Genomic DNA, 18,127 nt, shown 5'->3' on the forward strand with positions numbered 1-18,127 from the left:
CTGTCTTGTGTTGATGTCTTGCGCTTTGCCATCTCTTGATCTTTTGACACTGCCTATAGGTTTTGGGGTGTGTTTCTGTGTTGTCTTCCATGTCACTAATAGAAGTTGTTTAACAGTACAGGTCTTAGAAGCAATGCCTGTAGAGCCCCACTAGCAAACATACTTACTTATCAGTGATACCCCACTTATCTGCATGGAGAGCAGCCAACTGCTTGTGAATTGATTAAAAGTTCTACAAGCAGAATAAAAACTGCAGTTCCCTGAGGTATGTCCCACATTATGCATTCAATGCAATGATCCTAGTAGACTTCGAAAAAGAAGCATTAGATAGCTTCTCTGAAAAAAATTATTTTCACTCTTTTTAATCAATGCGTAAGTGCCAGTCAAAACCATTTACTTTCTTTGTATTATTTTTTAAGCAATTCATCTTCTTTCCCATTGAATTTTATGGTTTTTTCCTTTTCCTATCAAGAGTGGGATAATGAATTGGTTCTTCCTGCTCTGATATTGCTGACCTTAAAGAACAAAAGAAAGGGATAGGAATTCTTCATAAAGAGCAAGCATCAAGTACAATAGGAACTGTAGAGCTCAGAGATAAGCATGGAGTGTTATCAAGTCTCAACCTGTCCAGAAAATAGTTTTTCACAGGTTTGTCACAGTGTTTTGGGTGGGTTTTTTTTGTTTGTTTCCATTAGCTTCTGATTTTCAAACATTCTAATCCACCCCTAAATCTCAGTAGCTCCACATAAGAGAGGACAAAACCAGAAAACCTCCAGCCCAAAAACGTAACTATATGCATAAAGAGGAATTTAGCAATGCCAATACTTCTATGAGTCAGAGAAGCTTACAAGACTTTAATGGCTATTATAGTTTATCTGTACTACTGGTTGTTTCTTTCAAGTTCTTCACCTGAACTGATTTAAAATGAGACATTCTACATTTAGATAACGTATCAGATAGCTTTAAAAACAATTTATTCTCAGCTTGCCTAAAAAAAATTCCAAAAGACAACTGATAAAACAGTGCTCCTAGAAGTCTTCACAGTCCACAGATCTCCCTATGGAGGCAAGAACCTGTAAGATTAGAATCTGCTGTGGGGTAGAAATTTAAGAGCTTTGCTGACTAGACAGTTCAGGACAATGGCAAGACACACTACATTATGTTTTACAATTTTGTAAGCTGCTGCTATCAAAACAGACAAGATTGTTAGTTTTCCCAGAATCTGTAATATAGTAACTGTTTACTTTGAAATAGTTAAAAAATTAAACTGAAAAACTTGTTGAAAGTAAGAATTTACTATGGCTTTGATGTATTTCATTGACTGAAAGCTGTTAAACTGTATACTTTTGCTCTAAAAAAAACCCCTATCTTTTAGCACTCCTGGTGTAATTACTATGAAATCATTAATAAGACTTTGAACACCACCAAGTTTAAGGTCTGTTTAACAGTACAGGGATGAGCAGAATATTGAAAGATTTTTTTATCAAGCCTTTTTTACTTTTGTTACTGTTTTTACCAAAATTCTTCACTTTTGCTATTCTTAATGATTGCACATATTTCTTTGTTTTATGGATAATATTGCTAAAATAATGAGAATATATTAAAAATGCCCCTTGCCTGAATGTAATGAGACCAGAAAAAACTTTAAATTCTCAAAACTGAATTTATAACCTAGAATGAAGTTTAAGGCAACTATTATTTTAATATTTTTAGGTCAGTAATTGTTCTTATTTTAAATTCCATTCATTGAATCTTTTTATCTTTTCTTTCCTGTACTAGTGAGTCCCCTGGTGAGATCAACCAAGACAAAAAGAAACTTCCTCCCCACTGAAAATATACTTTTGCATTTGTAAGAGTGAAATTTTGACAGACAGTATATAGTAAGTCTGGAAAAGCAATATTAATACTGGATTATGACTAATGAACAAGGCTGCAATAGCCATAAAATTCCATGCATTGCTTTAATAATAAGCACAAATTAAGCTGTATCAACTGAAGTTGTTTTCAACTGAATATTAAAAAAAATTAAAATACAATTACATGTCAATAATAATATGAAATGAATGTTAAATACACAACTCCAAATAAAGGATACAAAGTTGTACATTTCACATTTAATTTAAAATGTGGAAGACAAATCATAACTTGAGACAGTCTATTCAAACAAGACATTAACAGCTAGAAACTGCAAAGAAGAGAGCATTAGACTAACTTCACAACATGAAAAGATCACAGGAGCATATTTCTGTGCTGAAAATGTAGCAGGTCAAATATCTGAAGTGGTAGAACAAAAAGCCTGAAATAGAATTAAATGTTATTGTCATATAAACCAGTAAGCACATTAAGTTTATGGTTTGTAATGCAAAAAATACATTTTAAACAAGTTAAAAGCTTCATAGAATATGTCAAAAAAAATGTTCAGGCAATTATCATCTGCCCCAATCCAACTCATTCCTATATATAGCTGTTATTAAAGCCTTGAGCCATTTAAATCTAAGATCTAAAGGAAATTCCTATGAAGCTTGTCAGGCACCAAGAACTGTGCTTTTGCACATACCTAAAAGTGCAGAAGTTTGATAGTGCTGAGCAGTTCATAACTTGGCTCATGCCCAAACCTGTCAGGTTCTAGAAACAGGGATCTGTCCACTCATCTTGTTTGGGGAACCCAATCCAGCAAAGTATCTCAGTCCATGTCTAATGTATTGAAGACCTGACAGGACAAAGCAGCATCTGGTATTGCATGATCATTTCTTTCTAAGAAGAAATATTTATTACTGATTAACTTGCTAGTGGTTACAAAAATTCATCTATCTGGAAGCTCAAGTTCAGGGCATCCTCTCAGTGGAAAAGTTCAAGCCCATGCCATCTTCCTCTAGGGAAGCTTCCCTGTCTATCAGCTGACGAACTATGCTGGGACTGGGGCTTTCTTCTTTCCTCCATTTGGAGGTTGTGTCACTGTGTAGAAAGAAATGCTAGTTGCACTGGGACAGAGATCAAATGAGCTTTAACTGCATACCAACATCGCTGGAAACTTGGGAAACAGAAGGAGATACAATACTTTCAGTCCTGGTCTTCGTTTCATATGCACAACCCTGGGATCAGAGGCCCTGCCACATGTTCTGCATCTGCTCAGTTGAGTCGGTCCATGAGTGTGCAATAACTCCTCCCAACAAACTAAGTGTTTGTGGCCTCGTTACACAGTTCCCGTACAGTAAGCCCTGTAGTAAAGATGGGGGAAGGTTGAAGTGACAATAAAAAGTGCAACTTTTCCAGCCAAATGGGCAATATAAGAGTTATCATAGCTTTATGATTACATTCAGAGAGGATGTACTTAATATCTATCATTTTTCCCCACCACCTTTTGAGGCTTTTTTTGTTTTGCTTAAGTAATTGCTCATTATTGAATTAAGCACAATGTTTTAAAGGGTCTGTATTACAGTTCAAAGTGTACTAGCGTTTTTCTTCCTTAGAAGTCATTATCCATTTTCACATGCAAATTAAATCTATGCATCGCACTGTCTGGAAAAAATCCTCCTCTTCCTACACAAGTGTTTTTAATCTTTTAACAGCATTTCAAGCCTGTTTTGGCGGTGGTGGTGAAATCTTGAGAGACATGAAGTTCCTTCAAGCTTTTATAAGATAAGCAGCCAGACAGGGAAGAGGAACCTGACAAAGGAAGTATTCCACAGAAGCAGAAGCTGCTTCGTGAGCTCATCTCCAACAGTACACCACAGAATTCACACGAACGAGAGACATTATGAATATTTCAACTGCAAGAAAAGCCTTGTTCCTAACTAGAACTTCCTTACATGCAACAAAAGCCTGCACAACATTCAAATTCTTAGGAAGTTAATGTTCATAAACTCCACTCCTCACAGACCTACTTGTCAACATTACAATTATCACCATTAATATGTATTGAAACTGAGACTACAGTTTTTAAACTGAATTGGGCTACATCTGCTAGTTGATCAACTTCTGCACCAGTAAGTTTAGTGTTTCTGCAGCTGGTAAAAAGAAAATCTTTACAGTATTCTCCATGTCAGTTTAATCCATGATTAAGAATGGACAGTATCCGGACACTATTACTTTGCTAGACATATGGGTAAAGACAGAGCTTAAAGACGAGAAAAATGGTGAGATCAGAGCACCCAAAAAATCTTTCCAAAATTAGTGATAATTTATCTCTCTCTGAAGACCTAAATTTAAGTTCTATGGCCTATGGTAGGCAAAAGTCAAGCTAGATTATCACAATGGTGACTTCTGTGATCAAAAATTCGTGGAATTACAAAAAAGAAAATTCCAAAGGTTAGGGAGCTCTGCAAAACCTAAATTAACTAGATTTTTTGAAATAGTTTTTCCTGCAAGACACTTTTTTCTTAAAGAACTAGAACAGCATTGTTGCACATCCAATTACCATATTTTTAGAGTGCTTCCTTGAGCAAAGTCAGTTGATGCAACATCAATTCTCTGAGTAGTTTTAGCCCACTGTCTAGCTTCAGCTGTATTGGTAAAATGTTGGCAGTCTTGTCTTAAGGATTATAAGTTCTCACAATTTCCCCCCCCCCCCCCCCAAATCAGTAGTTAAATAAAGAAAAAAAAGAAAGCCAATTCAGTTTCTCTTCTGCCTGAAGTAAAGAGGTTGAGTGTGAGCTCAACCATCACCTGTCATGAACAGCCTGTGAAAATGCCAGTGAGAAAACACATGGCTAGAGCCTGCTTCTTACTGTCTCTTACACAGATAGTGCAAGAACAGCACTGGAAGCGTTATGGATTGGAGAGGTGAAAAAAACCAGAACAAAACAAAACTTATGGCAGTTGGTTGGTAGAGATGTTGGATGCAAAACTGTAGAAACATTTTGTTACTTTCACTTGTTATTTATTTCTTATATACTTGTTATTTAAATTCATGAGCTGCTTTATGGGTGCGAATATCCTCTATAGTTATGTCTCATCCTAGGAATTAAGAGTTCCTTCATACAGATTTTACAGTTAAGCATAAGACCCAGAATAAAAATTCAGAGCAATACTGTATTAATACCTTCTTAGTTATTTCCTCAGTAAAGTATAGAAATCAGATTGATGCATGTCGCTGAAACACTGACACGTTAATGAACGGGACAATGCAATGAGTCAAAGACTAACCAAGTATAATTTCCAAAACATTTCACATGATTCTAGTAAGTTCATTCTTACACTTTTACTGCGTAGGCTGTAAAAGAGAAAAAGCTATAGCTAACATTTTTAGGCAACTTCATCGCCTTTACAGGAGAGTTTACATGCTTGTTCTGTAATGCTAAGCTAAACAAAAATCATCTTAGAAACAGTTATATAATTGATTTTGTATTCTCCCGAGATCCACATCTTTCTTTACAAGACTGTGGGTTATTCAGAAGAAACACTGAGGAATATGGGCTACTTAAGAAAAAAATCCCACCATATGTTCTTGGCAGGAGTGAAAGGGAAGCTCCTTTATGTTTCTTCTCTAACAATAAATTGTAATGCCCCAGGGAACCAGAGATCTTTGAAAGTTCAAGTTTTATAGCCGTTGAGAACAGAGTGCACTGACTCTACTTAGTTCTTGCCAATGTTAACGACTGTTACTGTGATCAAAGTCTAACTTAGCGCATTCCAAGCAAGATTATAGTTCTCAAGGCACACTAAGCAAGTTTACAGACTACAGTCTGCAGTTATGGTTTGAGTTAAAGAAGAAATCAAGCTGTGGTAGCTTTTTTAGTGGCTGCCAACTTCAATCCATGTTGAAAATATTCCTGATCATACTTGTGAACAAAAAGTGTATCTAAGTAAACATACTGGTGTGCACAAGTATTTCAGTTTTTCATGAACATCTGAGACCAGTTCTTACTTCTGACTTTTATACTGACAGAGTCAAAGACCAATTTGATTTTCAAAGGCTAACGTTTCCACCATCAATATTTTTGATAGAGGTCTAATGAGGTGCAAGAATGTTGTTTTCATTTGAAGTGGCAGCTCGGATGCAGCACCTCAGTCTGCTCAGTTCTGAGCCTCATTTAGCCCAACATAGTTCTAGCAGACAAAGCTGTCAGTTGGTAAATAGATGTATGAAGTGTACTAAAAAAAACACAAAACACCCAAACAACAAACAGGAGGAGTTACAGAACCAAAGGCAGTATTTCCTGTGCTCCCCAAAATAGTTGATGTATTTTATATTCTAGTTCTGTTTTCTTCTCTCTTCCATAATAACTAGTAAATGAAACACTAGGTTAAACTTCATTTAGTTGGACATTCTCAACAGCCTCTAAGGAAGAGGAAAGAACAAACAGGAATTTGAGAGCTCCTAATTTTCTCCTAAGAATTTAGGTCATGAACAAAATCAAAAGCTCTTATTAGTCTCTAACCAATATCTTACACAGGTATTTCAAGTGGCCATTTCACTTTTATTTATTTGCTTGATTGAAACATTATTTTGAGCTATGCTGCAATAACATTTAAAGAAGGAAACTTCCCAAAGACCACAAATCACATTCTGCTAAGCAGTAATGCATAAACCATGCTAAAACTCCCCTGTCCAAAAAAATTTCAACCGCAAACACAAAAGTGGTTCCATATGCCGCAAGTACCGCAAGACATAATAAAAAGTTCAGTCTATCATTTGAACTTTATAACAAAAAGTGATAGGGAAAAGCCATGTGTCAGCAGTTAGTGATACCTTGATGTTGCACAAACAGCCTGCCAATTACTTAACACCACAACTATTTGAGTATTTGCTGTCCACAGCAGCAAAAGCTGATCTAAGTCTAGTCTGTTAAGCCTTCTTAACACATGTGTGCTTCTAACACCTCTGTGCCAGCATTAGCTCTACAAGGCTATAGGATGAGCTGTTTCAGGTAGCTGTTTGGGAGGCTGATGGAAGACAGAAGATATTGCAGGTAATCTGACAATCCAGAATTATTTCAACAGCCATTGACACGCACAGCTGGCTAAAACTTCAGATACTATTACCAGAATAGATTTGAACAAGAGTTAAGCATGTCAAAGCCTTCAGAAATGCAGAAATTGAATACAGATTATTCTCTAGATCTGATTCCTTCACTAAAGGCCAATTAATCTTTTTAAAAGTACTTTATATGGTACAGCTTGCCATTTTCCTTACTGTAGAATTGAGCTGTAATAAAACATAGCTGCAAAGTAGTGGATATGGATGTCAGTAACACACGAGCAGAGCAAAAATATCTTGCTATTCACATTATCGTAGTCACATATTTAAAAGGTCATTTATTTCAAGAATCAGTACAGATAATATTTTCTACCTGGAATAACTTCCCTTAAGCCATCATAGCATATCATTGTTTAATTCAGTTAAACAACTTCTACTGGTTTATTTCTATAACAAGTGTGCCCTTGCATTTTCCTCCTTTCGTACTCTCTCAGAAACATATACAGTAACATTTATTATTAATGAAAATGAGTTAGGTAGGATACAAAGTAAGTTTCTTGCCCAGCTCCAAATTCAAAAGGGCTATTTGCTCTGCAAAAGACTGGGGACCTGGCAGTCTCTCTCATGTAATTACATGTTTTCCTGTTTTCAAAAGATTCTCCCCTCACATTTTCTGATCTGTTACTTGACAATAGTTACTATGATTGTTCTGAAAGAAAGCAACCCAAGATAGTAATACAGACAAGTTAGGTATGAACCTAATGCTGATCAGTGCTATTAGTTGCTACTTTTCCTCCCTCATGTTTTGCCATAACTTCATCATTATCACTGTAGATTAGACAGCTAATGAAGATGCTCTAGCATCCACAAACTGTATTGTCTTTTTAATATTTTTGAAGGGTTGTGGGTTTTGTTTTTGTTTTTTTTTATAAGAGAGTATCAGAAATGTCAAGATGTGTAGTAGTACAGGGTTTCAGCAGTTCATGAACTGCTGAAGGAGGCACAGGAAGAACAAAAAGAAGAAAACAAACACAAAACAGACAGAAAAAACTCCAACACTGCTCAGTAGGAAGCAACAAACAATATAAGGACCAGCTTAGAAGTGTCTGCAGTTCTGCAAAGAAGCAGGTTATATTTTCCACATCTTCAGACAGCCTAGATATTATAAACAAAAGTATATGCTCAGCAGAAGACTCATGAAAGAATAAAGAGGATCTTGAGTAGCTGGCAATTATTCCAGTCTCAGCAATAGCTGCCTTTCAGGAGCTATCACATAGAAAGGAGAGCAAGCTGGATCCATGAGGCTTTATCATAAAGACCTAGATCCTTTTTTGGCAGCTTTGCATATGAAATACCTGTCACTTGAGAAAGTGTAAGCTTCAGAGGCATAAAGTTTAACAGAAAGACCGTTAAGAGTCTCACATTAATTGCCCTCATTATGGTACTGGAACATGGGACCAGAATCAAAACACCCTTGAAACCCCTGAAACCAACACCATGCTTCTCTTCTGGAATTATTCCCAGATCTTACTGCTTGCTACTAAAGTAATTTTAAACAGACCTACATTTTTTACACATAGAAGTACCCATAGGACTGCTTTACCTATTTATTTGCTTTACTGCAGCAAAAAAGTGAGCCATGGAGCCACAGAATCCAGGAGTATTAACAAGAAACTTGAATCAAACCTGGTCCAAAACATGGCCTGAAGGATAACCCCAAATTTACAATCCTTTTAATTTGCAAACCTGCAATGAATTTGCAAAATGAAAACCATTTAACCATTCTTAAAGTGTAATCTCTTTGAAAGAAGAAAAAAACTTCTCTATTTTTAAGAAAATACTTAAGTCGTTTAATAAAAATTCAGTAAACTTCATTAAAAACCTCACATATTTTTAATACAAAAAACATCCCCAAAATACTCAGTTCTAATCCAGTCTATCGATGGCCTGCAAAAGTTTCAAATGCAATACTAATAGTTATATAAAATGGCTAGGAACACAGCCTTTTTTTTGTTTTCTTTTTTATTTTTTTCTTTTGAAACTAGGCAAATTAATCACAGCTATCAAACTTGGGAAGCCTGTTAAAGCACCCATCAAGGCGTAACACTCGATAGCTCTCAGCTTCAATCCACTTGTTTAGCAATTTTTCTTAATGCTTCATCTAAAGGCCTCACATATTAATGATAAATCCCAGAAGCAAACTGGCCACCATAAATCTTCTCTTCCAGCAATCACTAACTGGAACGTAGAATCTAGCAGTCCACTAATACTAAAGCTATACAAGTAATATCTTGTCAGATATTTTTTTTCCCAAACATAAAACTTCTCTTAAAAACATAAGAAATTAAAATAAAAATAATCTGATTACAGATTATTCAAAAACAGAAACAAATCCTACCCACTGGACAAGACGAATAGATAAAATACACAGATTCTAGAAAGATAGCATTGCTTTATTCTATTACTAATCTTTTATTCCTAGATAGACTTGCTTTATTTCAACGTTTGAAACACCCACATACACAGAACAGAAAAAAAAAAGGCAGAAAATCCACTTGCATACTGTAAAAATCAAATAGCCACTGAGATGGCTTAGCAAGATTGTCAAGGAACAATCAACAAATAAAGGCTTTACTTAGAAGCATTAAAGGCTGAATCCTCAAAGATCTGAGGAATCAGAGCCCAGAAAAAAAAAAAGATACCATCAGAAGAGAACCTGTCTGTATTCTTTACTATTTTTAAACCTTCCACATCTCGAGATTCCAGAAAATTTTACTTTTATCCCATAATACTGATCTATGGTGAGGTGGTGGTGTGTTTTGCATGGGGGAAGGAAAGAACAGTATCTTGAGAGCAGCTTCTTAACCAAATCAGCGAGGCTGACTGCCATACATCCCACTTTTGGAAGTTATTCTAACACAGTTGATCTTAAGTAACATTTTCAGAAGAATTCGAGTGGACAGTAGTATGCAATACCTATCTAAGGGACAGAACTACCCACAGAGCAGGCTATTCTTAGGAAGCACGCAAGCCAAGTTAATTGTCCTAAAAGAGTAGGCCTGCACATTTTCTTAATCTTTAATTCTGCAGGAGACCTGGAAAGGATGTTTTGCTCCCAAAGTTACAGCACTTACTATCATTAAGCAACTATATAAGCCACTTTATTCAAAGGGAAGATTTCTATGCAAAATGCCCTTGCTGTTCAGGGAGAGGGGCAGGGCAGGGGGGAGAACAAAAACCCAACAGTCACAGAAAGGCAAACATGTTCCTTTCCAGTGCTCTGAAAGAAAGTTTAAGTTCTCAGGAAAGTAATCATAACAATAATGGATATGCAAGAGGAATGGGATTCTCTTCTCTCTTGCTCCAAATGTGCTAGAAATGTTCAACTTACCCTGCAGGACAAGTCAACATCCTTGTATGACCTGCATATCCTAACTCCAGCATCTTCAAGGGCATGCTGTTCATCAGTCCCTCCACCACTATATGAAGAGGTATACAGCAACATTTAAAATGTACCATTGAAAGGAAAAAGACTATGAGATTAACTCACTCCAACTCTCAATTGCACTTCTCAGCATATTCACATCTCAGATTTTGTTTTGCTTAAAAAGAATTGTACTTTAAAGTAAAGCAATTTGTCCTGTACAGATAAAAGGGGAGGCCTTGCTGCCAACTTAACTACACTTTGGTAGGACAGGATATTCAGGCAATTAGATGTTCCAGTCAGATGACTTGTTTATTTCTTTCCTCCTTGTTTGATGGATCAGAACTATTCTGGAGAATCGTCCTAGGACGTGTATTCAGCTGTACTATTGTACTATTTCAACTTTGGAAACAGAAGGACAGGAAAAAGTTATTTTACCAGTCTAAGGAATATACACATTGAATTACTTCCAGATTCAGTTATGCAAAATGGAATAATAAATATTTGGCAAAGAAACGACCTATTCAATATTTGTGTTTAGACACAGTTGCTAAGAGAATCTTGAGAAGCTTTAGTATGAAAAAAAAAGTCTTCATCTTTCCACACAACTATTAATCTTTTGTACTGTGGTCATCTTGATCAGTAAACAAATTAATTTGTGGAAGTTCAAGAAGTTAACTCTCCCTTATTAGGAGATTCCACCATCACTTAGATGCCTCCTGAATCTTTACAAAGACTCTCAGGAACTGTACAGCCCCTGCATTTTCTTTCCAATCATTCCATAATTTCTGCCAGAAGAATGCATAGACAAACCATTCCCTGGATGAATGTCACAGTATGTCAAAACAACTAAAAAAGTTTTTCTCTTTCACAAGGATCTTAGGAAAAGATTCAGTCTTCAGCAACTTGTGGGAATAATCTCCACAGCCTGTCTCTTACTGGGCTTGCCAAGAACATCTAGAAAAGGACTCATTTATAAAGAAAACAGACCAGATTCTTTTTTTTTAGTGTCTCACTTAGAAAAGGAAGAGATGTATGAATTTGTTCTGATATTTCTTCTTGAAATATAGAAGCTTGATTAATTTAGAGGAAGAGATAAGAAGAAAGGGTGGTGGTGTTTTTAAAAGAAAATATCACAAAGGAAATTGAGTATCTATAATAGAAATAGTTAAAACAATTCTCTTAATTTTCATTTCCAGATGGTGGGGCAAGGAGGAGCAGAAAGGATTGCTTTGTTTTCTCCTGCGTTGTTTAGAAGACACTGCACAAGCCATAAGAAGAAAGAAAACGTCACCTACTGCAGTTCAAAAAAAAGAAAGCAGATGAGCCACTGGAGCCACAGTCAACCAATGGAGGGTTCTTCTCTTTCTCAAACAAAGCGGTGCTAGAAACTCTACAGTTTTCTTTTTGTGGGACAGATACTGAAATCAGAACCGGAAAGATGGAAAACTGCCTTGGTATGACTGAAGCAGAAAAATGTTGAATGTTAAGTTTATGTTAAGGTTTTTAGTTGGTTTTGGGGTTGGGTGCGTTTTTTTTGTTTGGTTGGTTGGTTGGGTTTTTTATATCATCCAATCTGTTGGGGGATAAAAGCTTATAGATGTATGTATTAGTGAGAATTTATCTGAATTAGTATTTGTACACAAACAGCACATACAGAATGGCAAACCAAGTATTGTGCTATTTCTTTTCCTGAAGTAAAACTTTTCAGACTCTCATAAAATGTTTGTTCCACTTTTATGATTACTATGGATCTTACAGTCTCAGCTACAAATTTGCAGTATCCAAACCCCAACTTTCATTAAAAATACTATTACTGGTTGTTTTACTCTGAAATGAAGCTTGAAAAGATCATCCATGTTATAGGAAAGCTTAACACCCCTTCCCCCCAAAAAAAACCAAACCAAATAAGCTTCAAGTTTGGTTCCACCCAACAATGCCACTTGATTTTATGCCCTGGTTTTTGACTAATGACACAATACTGCAAACCAAGCAATAATCTCCATTTCGCTGTAAACCTTTAATACACAATTGTTTTCATTCCAATTATATTCAACTCAAAGTAGTTATTAACAAATTTTTTTTTAAAAATGAATACCTCAGTCTGACCTTCATGGGCACTGGATTCATGAGTGACACGAATAGCCTAAAATTAAAACATATTTCAATTAGACTTTAAATGAGAGACTTTCAGTGTTTTAAGAATCACTGTATGCTCGTCATTTTATCAAATGCCATAGCCATAACTGTTTTTGTTCAGTGCTTGAAATAAATAAATAAATAAAAAATTAAACAAATAATCTCCACTTCCAAGGATCTCAGAAGACCAGTATTTCAGTTTCATGACAGTCAATTCAAATCAAATATCTGATAGCCCTTTTACACACAGAAAACACTATGGGCAAGTGTCTTTGTTATATATCATTTCTTGAGCAGACAAAATACTTTAGACAGAAGCTCTGATCAGACATCTTGTGTGCAACATGTCTACAGAAAATGTCATCAAACCTCTACTGTTTCTGTTTGTTACTATCTCCCTCAGCCACATGTTAACACCCTTATTCCTGAGGGCTTCACAATAAGCTTAAATTTAAACTCAGACTTGGAAATCATCTAGATTTTCATTTTGAGAGAATCATCATTACCATCAGGAGCAACAGCACCGTTCTCCCCTTCCACCACTGCCCAGATGTTTCTGCTGCATCCTTTCAAACAGCACTAATGATCTGGCTAACCACACTATCAGCTAGCCCATCTAATTGTTTGGGGTGGTGGGGGAAGGAGATTATATTTCAGCCAAATCATCTCTTTGTGTGCCCCAAACTGCTAGAGCCAAAGAGAGATGACTAGAAGGCACAAATGAAAGGAGGCTGCAGAAGGACCACACTTTCAGCAATAGCCCCAAAGCAGCTTAAATTGACCATTAACTGCATCTTGAACCCACCAAAAAGATTATGCACACGTTTCTCATCCATTTCAAAGTCATTTTAAACTATGCTAGTGAATTAATATGGATGAGAAACATTAACAAAATCCATTCTGCTGACTGAGCTAGACTGACTGGTCACGCAAGTAATTCTTACGCCATTTTAAATAAAAGTAAAACCACGTGATACTAACTTCATAAGTTTCTAGATATTTGGCCCTCTCTTCAGGAGTCATAGATAATGAATCTTCTAGGAACTTTTTCAGTGAAGAATTAGTTTCTTAAAAAAATAAAAAAGACATAATTAGAGTCATGCTGTAACCCCAAATTCATTCCAAGCTTACAGAATGCTTATTCCAACGAGATTTAAAGATATAATTACATTGCATCTTTAAGACACTGAAGGCTGACTGCAAGAGGAATGGCTACGTGCTTCAGTTGCAATGTTTCAAGTACTTTAGTTCATGAATTACTGTTTTTATAATTATAAGTAAAAACGCTCTTTGAACAGAGATTGTCCTTCATGAATGGTTATATTCAGAGAAAGTAGTACAAAACGTATCCTTCCCTCCATGCCTCCCCCACAGTTAAGGAAAAAAAAGAGAAAAGCCAACAAAAAACCCCAATCAACCAACCAACAAAACTTACCAAAGTTCATTTTATCTCTGTTGTTTGCAATAGCATGGATTAGCCCAATTGTTCCACAAGCATTGTTAATGGTCTGCTTCATGAAATACACCGATGATTTGACATCTTGCCCCTTAGCTTTTATTCTTTCTTCTTCTTCTGTTCTGAAGGTTTCATACTAGAAGGAAAGTTACAGACATTTCACAAATAGTACAAATAGATACTGGCTACATTACTGAAGCAAAAATAATTTTAAAAAAGCAACAGCTAACTAATAAAAAACAAAACTCAACTTGTAATTTGAAACGCTTAACCCATGTGGTCCGACAAGTATATGTAAACTTACTCAACTGAACAGCTCTATATTGTTTCTTAAACCAATGCCTTCTCTCTAGCCAAAAACCAGTCACACAGGAAACATAATTTTGAAATATGTGTTATCTAACATAATTCCAAAAATGTTCAAAATATTTCCTTGATCTGAGCACCTGTCACCATCTCTCTTCAAACCAACAAAAAGATTTTAAGGACAGAGGATTCAAAGCGCTGTCAAGCAAACCATAATACTTCAGGTGCTTAATTAGCATGAAGCATTTTTACAAGTTCCATTTTTACATTTCATTTTTTCCAGGAACATAGAATATAAAAAGATTTAGATAATGCTCACGGCCTCAAAACAGGCCCTTCAAAAGCCATATTCATAAAGTGAATGTTTATCTTCTGAAGTAAAAGAAAGAATTTAGTATAATTGAAAAATCTGAAGTAATTGTTTTGTAAAGATCATAACTGACTAAAATCTGTTATACTATGCAACAGTGTGTTGGTTTTGTGGGGTTTTTTTGTGGGTTGTGCTTTGTTGGTTCTTTGGGGGGGGGGGGGGGGGGTTGGTTGGTTTGTTTGGTGGTGGTTTTTTGTTTGTTTGGGTTTTTTTAAGATTTTAATCTCAAACAGAAAAAGAACAAAAGAAAACTGCAAATGTTCCAGACAATGCTGTTCTTTCTTCCTCCTTTGCCTCTTTTACTGGGTACTTTTGCAGACAAAAAATAAAGTAGAAGTAGATGGGCTTTTTATGCAAAAGTAAAGTTTGAATGCAGAATGTTATCAAGGAACTTTTCCTGAAAACCCATGAGAAATTTCTCTCAGACTCTATGTACTGTCAGTGACAAAAAGAAACAGGACATTTTTCCAGCATCATGTTTCCACACTTGTAGCTTCTCTGAATCTTCCAAATGGTCTAAACAATAGCAAGAGCATTTACAAATCATTTTAATTTGACACCACTTATCTACATGTTAAAAAAAATATAACTGAGACAGTTGAGAAATTTTTCTTAATTGAGAAAAATATTTCATGGAGCATAATTGGACAAAAGTTCATATTAGACAACCTAAATAGACCCAATGGCAAAAATAAATATATAAATGTTGAGAATACTGAAAATACAGTTTTGAGCAAGGGTTAGACGAGATCACCTCAAGAGGTCCCTCCTAACCAGAGCTATCCCATGATATGTATTCATTGCACCATGCCCAAAACGCCCAATGCTCACAGCATCCACTGTCCAGAACCTACAATGCAGACTAAGAAAGTCATTGACCTTTAAACTGTACAATAACCCCAAGATTACCTGTATGCAAACAAGAGTATCTTGCCCTAAAAGCAAGTTCAAGCAAATTGATATATAGGAAACATGAAAGAAAGAAACTTCTAGATAGAAGAACAAAGGCATGATAGAAAAGTGTTTACAAAGGCAGTAAAATTAATTAAGGCGCATACTTTCATAAATGTAGATGCAGCCAAGAAACATAAATAAATGAAAAATTAAATAAAAGCAGAATATAACAGGCCATATTGAAAGTGAGACTGAGGAGGGGAAAAGTACTCCAGAAATACAAAATAATGCTCAAGAGTCTTGTGGAGTTCACACTGAACAACAAAAGCTTCACATCATTGAGACTTCACAGGAAAGATTCAGCCTGCACACACTCAGACTAAACAGTTGATAGTAACACTTGTGTCCCTTATGTTTCTGGAAGATTAACATGCTGGAGAAAATCTCAAATATTTGGCTGGTAGTCAAATTTGATTGACTTATGCAACAGAGCATATGCTGTTTCTCTGGTTCTGTTTGTCACATGCTTCTTCAGAATGAAATTGGATACACCTTCTAGAACAAGAGTAAGGTTGCTCTTTCCCATGGGATGATGCTCCCATAGCATGATCCAAGAAAGGAAGTTTGCACATGAATGGAGGCAAAAGAAAAGTGACAGTCACAGAAGGAGCTCAGACCTGTAGCTCAAGCAGACAGACAGAATCCACAGCACACAGAAAACAACTCCTCAAAGGTGACAGAAAGGGAATTTCCTGAAGACAGGTGAGGACAGTTAAGAGTTTGCTTAAATTTAAAACTATCAAGGTGGCTGAAATCAAGCCTGAGGAGGACTGCCTGCATGGCTGTTTTGGAGAAAAAATGCAAAGGTTTACAAGACCTAATGAGTAAGAGGACTGACCTAGTCACTCTTCTATTTAAGCAGGTTTTGTTACAGAAGTTAAGCTTTAATAGCTAACTGCTTTGTCCTTATAAACCATGTGTCCTTATAAACCATGTGTTCTTTTTGAGAGACACATTAAGAGGAAGAAGTTTGGGTAAATTCACCTCAAACATTTCAGCTGACCTTATTACAATCATGTAAGATTTTTAGAAACTGAAAGATCAATATGAATCACAAATTTCAGCCTACGTAACACTCGAAGGAGATATGTAAGATAGATGTCTTCTCTATGTAGAAGCATGTGATGACACAAAACAAGTAGACTCGAAGATTTAACCAAATCAAGTATTTCAAAGTCTAACATAGAGGAAAAAGGGGGGTGTGGGGAATTCTCTTTCATTTTAGAAATATGCCCCATCTGTCCAAAAAGCGAAAGCCATATTGGTATTGATGACTGAACTGAAAGTGGACTGAAGTTTGGTCAGTGCAATAGTACAAAAACTCCAAAAATAGTTGCATTTGATATAGTCCTATACCCCACCTCTTATTTTGCTTATGCTATTGTAGCTTTCTGCTAAAAGTAGCAGAACTGAGCCATTTCACAGTGCATATTTTAAAAAAAAAAAGCCTTAAATTGTCTGTAATAGAAAAATGTTAGGCGTATTTCTCTGTGATTCTACATTAGGTTTTCCCACTCCAACTTGAAAAGAAACTGGAAACATACACATAAGGTTATGAAAAGAAGGTTCTGAAGGAAGCATTTTATTGTTGTTGTTCTTAATTAAGAAGTCTCTTGAATAAGGTTTGAGTCTCATCTTGATTCTATTATGACATCAAGTAGCAGATTTAAACTGTTCATTCCCATTTCATTTACAGCAAAAGTGATTAGCTGATTATAAAATAAACACTTACCTTTTCTGTTATTGGAAAGAGAAGTAGCACTGCACAGACAGGTCTTGGCACCATGCTAAGCAGTTCTGGTTCCATACCATAAACATCTACAAATTGCCAGTCAGGATGTATACCTAGCTGTTTGAGAAACTGGAAAAGAAAAGAATAGAATAATATTAAATGAGTATACTTGTATACCTATCTTTTTAGAAGCATAACAGAGTATTTACAATGTGAAATACATTGCAACAACTCATACTTTCCAAAATTTAAGGAGAATAAAGGACAATAAACAAGATTCAAGTTTTAATAAATAAGGCTAAATAAATCGTAGTGCTAACAAAGACACACAAAATCCCCATGTTTTATTTATTTAAATAAGTTTATGAAAGGGAAGTGAAAACACTCCCAGCACTATTTACTAAAGCATTAAAGCATTTCAGCCATTTTGAAAGTGTTCTGTCACAAAATAGAGGAGTACCGAATATTCACTTTAACTAGAAATCATGGGTCAGAGCATGCATGAATAAACTTATGATATTATTTGATTCCATGAATACTCCAGAACACCTGACACCAGTGATTATATTGGAGCTGCTGCGTTTCAGCAGCTCAAAAAAACCTGTGATCTGTGATGGCCTTTTGAGAAAAGAGACACAAGATAACATATTTTAGTAGGTGTACCTTTTAAGGTGTTCTTTTACATGAAAAGTCCTTTCAGACTATGGGAATAACACATTTTGAAGTAGACAAAGATTAAGTGTCAGACAATAATCATGAATCTTCAAATAATTCTCAGTTGCTTCTTTAGGACTTCTGAACAGTGTCTAAGCGAAAGGCTTTCTGAT

General features: G+C 35.8%; 1 protein-coding gene across 2 annotated transcripts in view; it reads right to left on the reverse strand.

Annotated features, from left to right (window-relative positions):
- UCHL3 (ubiquitin C-terminal hydrolase L3) overlaps window positions 1-18,127 on the reverse strand; it is a 45,277-nt gene that overhangs the window by 15,284 nt on the left and 11,866 nt on the right. For both annotated transcript variants that reach the window (XM_049816112.1, XM_049816111.1), the window contains exons 3-6: window positions 17,301-17,429; window positions 13,918-14,074; window positions 13,464-13,549; window positions 12,442-12,489 (exon numbers count right to left, since the gene is read on the reverse strand). In XM_049816112.1, coding sequence (XP_049672069.1) covers window positions 12,442-12,489; window positions 13,464-13,549; window positions 13,918-14,074; window positions 17,301-17,375 — 366 coding nt within the window. In that variant the 5' untranslated portion in view covers window positions 17,376-17,429. The remainder of the gene's footprint in view (window positions 1-12,441; window positions 12,490-13,463; window positions 13,550-13,917; window positions 14,075-17,300; window positions 17,430-18,127) is intronic.

This window comes from Accipiter gentilis, chromosome 13, assembly GCF_929443795.1.
Source record: "Accipiter gentilis chromosome 13, bAccGen1.1, whole genome shotgun sequence".
Taxonomy (NCBI): domain Eukaryota; kingdom Metazoa; phylum Chordata; class Aves; order Accipitriformes; family Accipitridae; genus Astur; species Astur gentilis.